At 34.1% G+C, this 5,663-nt stretch overlaps 1 protein-coding gene across 2 annotated transcripts; it reads right to left on the bottom strand.

Moving 5' to 3' along the window:
* Positions 1-572: 572 nt before the first annotated feature.
* On the bottom strand, positions 573-5,294 carry LOC112505041 (phosducin-like protein 3). 2 transcript variants are annotated; one of them, XM_025108985.1, is made up of 5 exons: positions 5,189-5,294; positions 3,743-4,032; positions 2,642-2,785; positions 1,266-1,471; positions 573-880 (listed from the first exon to the last, which is right to left on the bottom strand). In XM_025108985.1, exons 2-5 carry the CDS (start codon positions 3,982-3,984, stop codon positions 717-719), a joined length of 756 nt encoding a protein of 251 aa, XP_024964753.1. In that variant the 5' UTR covers positions 3,985-4,032; positions 5,189-5,294; the 3' UTR covers positions 573-716. The 2 variants fall into 2 exon arrangements, with proteins under 2 accessions (XP_024964753.1, XP_024964754.1); XM_025108986.1 differs by having other exon boundaries at positions 3,743-4,091; positions 5,189-5,278.
* Positions 5,295-5,663: the final 369 nt, after the last annotated feature.

Below are 5,663 nucleotides of genomic sequence, written 5' to 3'. Positions count from 1 at the left end.
TACTTTTCCATAAACTTGTATTAATTTGGACAAAAAAAATACCCAATTTCATCTCATCATTCAYCACACCAGCATGATAACTGATTAATGTGTCAATAAGTTACCCAAATACYTAAATGTTCAAAATTTTACATCTTAGGTATCAAAATRAAAGTTTTGTAAGTACATTACCCACAATAAGAATCAARTTAAAATGCGTTRATWTTTCATGCAATTTACCCTRTTATAAACTAAACGACCAATTAACCTTKTACATATTTTCTTCTCTAAAGAAATTAATTAATTATTGTGGGCCCTGTTTTAAAAATAGTTTAAAAAACAAACATATTTCAAATTTTACAAGACGTCGATGTTTGCATAATATCTTTTACCCTTCTATCAATCGTCRGTTTCAAAATAAGTGTTCATATTTCTTATTTATATTTATCCTGAAATAAGTTTTCTATTTTTTTAAATAAATGATTAAAATTTTCAAATCTACCCTTAATTAATGCACAAATATTTAAAAGTAAGATAAAATAGATGTATTAACTAAAAAATGACAAATAATATATATTAAAGATAACAAAATCTAATTTAAAAATACAAATTACAACTGAAAAGATTACAAAAGAAAAAGGAGTTTGAAGAGCAGTTGCAGAACAGCATATAGAAAGCCAAACTTGATGATAAGGAAACAAAACTCAGATCATGTATACCAACCAAAGAAACCTATACTACTCACTTGAAGACCCATCATCATCATCRTTTTCATGATGTGTTATTACCTTCTCTATAAATCTTTTTCTAACTCCTTCAAGAACAGCTTCTCTAGAAGCCTCACCTTCACTCTGACCATCGTTAAGAACCGGATCCGACTGGCACAGAATCAGAGCAACACCTACACATAAACCCCAAAAACACTCAATTGGACCGGATGCGTTTGGTAAGCAGACACGACAGATGAAAGTGAGGTAGATGGGTAAGGAATTGTAACAGGTTTTAATCACACGAGGGTAGTTTAGTAATTTACTTATGAATTTTGTTCCACCTATTTTAACGGGGCTAGACATGGACCATCAAACATGTATGTATGTGAGAACTTCCCCAACTCTCTCTATAAGGGCCCTTTTAGAGTGATATTCAAAGGGTTTTCACGTATCTGGAACTTATCATGAAACATCCTCCGAAAAAAGTAGTATTTAGGACAAGAAATTTTCCATAAAGAACTCGAGACGAATTATAAAGCAGCAAGCAGGAGGAAATAGGTGTGTCAAAAAACGTACCTTCTGGAGTGCATCTACGACCAAAAGTATGTAAACCTACRTAATTTGCCTTCACAGCACCATTATTGTAAACCAACAAAGTGGGAAGATTACAATCTGGATAATTAGGAATGCAGTCGGTCGATATAATTTTAACAAATTTTGTCGCCGGATACATTGTTGCAAGTTCTTCCAGACATTGCATCAGTAATCCACATTCAGGGTACCTATTTAAAGACCAGTATCAGTTAACAAGCATATAACAAGAACGACCTCTGCCCTAAAATAAGTGTCGAACATTTCTATTTTAATTTGTCTCAAAATAATAGTTTATTTTCACAAATAGATGTCTACTTTCCAATTMTACCTTTAATTATAAGATGCATAAATTAATTACTTTCTAAAATTGTAATTTAGTTCATTAAAAAATACATTTCTGAAAATGTGTGCCTTTTTCATTGCGAACATTTATTTTGGGACAAAGTGAGGCAAAGTGAGGCTTTGTTTGTTTTTTCATTTTCAGCTCWTAATTACCACTTATGTCTGATTCGGTCAGATGTTTTGTAATTCAGATTGTTTGTTTTTCTATTATTTTGAGAGCCTCTAATCATTTATTAGGGTATGAGAGGTAAACTAATATCTKAATTCCTCTTATTTCCTCTTTTCTGGTTCTCTTTGGCTATTGTTTCTTTCTCCATCAGGGACGCCACCGTCCTTTCATCACCCATGTGAAATGCACGCTCCCACCTTCTCTCTCTCTCTCTCTCTCTCTCTCTCTCTATATATATATATATATATAAATAATTTTTGTACGTATAGGTTAGCTTAGAAGATTAATGTGAAACAAGAACTTCTATCGACGATCTATCATCTACTAAAAGTATCGATCTTTCCGCAAACAAATTGGCGGCATTCCCGATAGCATCGAAAGGTATCTAAAAGGTTCTTACTATGCATCTRTTAAGTAATTGTTGAGATGAATTTCGGCAATGGAAATTTTATGAAAATCAAGAGGATTTTGCAAATGTTTGCACCTGAGTTTACAAAAACAAACTATTGATTAAGATTTCAGACTTCAAACATTTATTAGTTTATAAAAACAAACAGTCTTATTGATTCAAATTTTAGGCTTCAACACCATCTCTTATAAATCAGAAGTGAAAAAATAATACTTTAGACTTCAGCACCTCTTAGAAAATAAACGCCACCTAAGTATCTTTTTATCCTTATACCAGACTACATCCTACTCCCAAACCCTACCTCTGTGTGGGATTTACTCGGTTAGTTTGGTTTAGAGCAAGCTACAAGCTAACTAATATCAGTTGCTAATAAGGAAGATGATGAAACAATTAACACAATCAAGAGAATTAGAGAACGAACAAATTGATGATAATTACCCGTCTTTGTATAAAATAACAACCACCCACACATCTGTTGGAGCTTGTGATACCTCACGCACAAAATCTGATCCAGATATTGGTACGACTGAACCAAACTTTGCAATTTTYACCATTTGCTTCATCTCTACTAACCTCTTTCTCCTTCAAGAACAACAATGAAAAATACGAATCGAGAAATTAAAAAAAGCACGATCCAATACGTTAAGCTCAAAATGCATAGTTGGTTTTCTCGGGTCCATATTGTCCACAGACTTTGCAACTTTTTGGCCTCGAGATAGTCCTAACCTGGTGGTAAGATAACCCAAAGTACTCGATACACTCGCATGCAATTTCGAAAAGTGAAATCTAATCATGGAACTATATTTTCTCTTCATTAAACTATATACGACAGTTCATGTACTAGATTTGGAAGCRTGGGTCAACGAATGATTAGCTTCATTAGGGCAAACTTCCATGCATACCAGAATAGAATGATGATGTGGAAAACACTGGCTTTCGTGCTTTCAGTATGCAGGACATGACGGGTGCGACATTTAGACTGGGACAGGACGAGAATACATTTTTATACAATAGGTGGAACAAAAATCAGGGAKATGAAACAAGATTGGTAAATTACTAAACTACCAGTCAAATTAAAACCCTAGAAGCTTCACGTTATTTCACTGCCTACCTCACTCTCCACCACCCGGTCTTGTTCAATCCCATTTGCATACCAAATGCACTTAAAAAGATCAAGGTGTGGCCCTTTCTCGGRAAGGGGTGGCAACTTTCTTCCATTTTATTTAGTGTAAATGGACCAAGGAGGGCAACTACTAAAGGCGATCTCAGTTGAAAACAAGGTCGATTGGGGTTAAGGAATATACAACGGAACCCTAGTCCGGTAGTCCCCTAGCTTGGAAATCGAGCAATCAAGCTTAAGATTTGACCTAAATTAGCCTTGATTATTCAAGCTACAAACTCCATGGTCCCAGATTTTGGTAAATTTTTGTGAATCATAAGAATCACATGTCTAAGTTTCTCTACCAGAAAAGCTAATCCCCTACTAAAATGAAAAGAAAACTCGGTAAACATACTCAGAATTGTATGAYTTCTATGTACCTGTATTCTTCTAGGAATCGATCGTCATCCAGATCATCTTCTAGATCTTCGAGTTCCTCTTCAGTCTTGTTATCGATCCAAGTTTTGTTTTTAGGTTTCGAATCTTCGTCTTCAGCAGGAGCAAAAGGATCGGGTTTGAAGGCTGGAGGTTTGGGAGGCAAATTTCCGAGCTTTCTTTGAATATCATCCCATTGTGTTGATGCTCCTTCAACATCTTTGTATACAAAGTGATAGTCCGCCATTACTGTTAACCTCTTTCAATAGTTGCCTCTTGATATTTCTTCTTCAATCTTCAGGATAAGTCCCAATGAAAAATGATTATCATATTAACCCTTTTTAAAGCAAAAGCCTAGGAATCAAAGAACCCACAAGCAGCAACATACACAGCAATAAGTTTAACTAATGATGATTGAACATACTTTGAAATTATCAAGAAAGAACTGATCTCTGGAAGCAAAAATCAAAAAGAAGAGCAGAGAAAGGGGATGTACAGATCGAGAATTATTCTGCTGATTGACAAAAGACAACAGTGACAGTCAGGGGCTGTTTACAAAGAGATTTGGATAAGCGTTGATAGATTAAGAGCTCTATTTGGAGTAATTGTTGCCTGAAAAATGTTTGTTTACCAAATGTTCTATAATAAGAACTACCTGATAGAAAATTATCATTTTAACTCTCTAAATGATTGTGTTGAATGRAATGTAAAAATTTATCTGAATAAGGCTATGTTTGGAAAACTAGCTAATAAGCCGGCTGTTAGCCAATAAGCTAGTATAAGCTAGCTGTTAGCTGATATGTATTAATAAACAATAGTGATTTAATAGCAATTAACATCAATTAGGGGTATAATTGGAGGAAAGTGGCAAAGAAACTCTAGCTTATGGCCATTCAAAAATGGTTATTTTCAATAAGCTCAAAAGATAGTGAAGCTTATGGTTCCAAACATGGCCTAAGTGTTGAATGACCGAAAGTTAYGATTTTCATAATTTAGATATATTTAGACAAGAAAATACATTGAAATTCATTCATACTTCAATTTCAATATGAGAAATTCTTTTCAATTTTCGTAACAAAAAATACTCAACATCAACAGAATAAATGTATTYGTAAGTTGTACTAGACTGCCTATCAAGAACCCCGCATTCAAAATCTATACAAAGTAGAATCCAGTTACCCAGATCAACAACAATGGCGTCAAATAAACATAAATTACGTCAAATTAGAGTGTTTTTCAACAAATATTTATTTCATAAGATAAGAAAGAATACACATGATTCACAGATAGTATGAATCAGGTAGGTTATCAACAATTAGATGGATTTCTTCACCAGTAGATGGAAGGCTTAAATCTAAGGCAATGAATCAATGAAATCGAATCAGAAACGAAATTTATCATCAAATCAAAAACATCGACTCTAAAATAAAACGTGGACGCAAAGAATTTACCTTCAATTCCGTGGATCTGAAACTCGATGTCGCCCTCACCWACTCTATTTCGTATAAACCCTGTCGTGAAAAAATGGGTACTCGTTTTCCTAACTCGGGTTAGTGAGAGAGGGGTACTCATCCACAACTAGTAATTTAAAAAAAAAAAAAAATAAATAAATAAATAAACACTATCCTTGCACGAGGGTGGTGTTTGATTGTCCAGAGGTCTCAAGTTCAAATATAAAAAGAAATAAAAATTCTCTTGTGGTCATAGAGGTTTAAATGCAGTGACTTCAGGCTATCCGCAAAGCAAGTGATCGCCTTGAGATTAGTTGGCTCGTATAATGAGTTAGATATCTAGGTTAATAAAAAAATACAAAAAAAAAATTAGTTATGTAAGTGGGATAGAATTAGTGGTGACGTGACCCGYCTCGTTGGGTATCTGATTCATCTGTCCCGTTAGGCTTCAGGGATTTTTCGTAAAAACGTGTAT

Source organism: Cynara cardunculus, unplaced genomic scaffold (genome assembly GCF_001531365.2).
Source record: "Cynara cardunculus var. scolymus isolate 2C unplaced genomic scaffold, CcrdV1 Un_Scaffold_8029, whole genome shotgun sequence".
Lineage (NCBI taxonomy): Eukaryota > Viridiplantae > Streptophyta > Magnoliopsida > Asterales > Asteraceae > Cynara > Cynara cardunculus.
The sequence above is the reverse complement of the archived record's forward strand: the minus strand, read 5'-3'. Positions and strand labels throughout refer to the sequence as shown.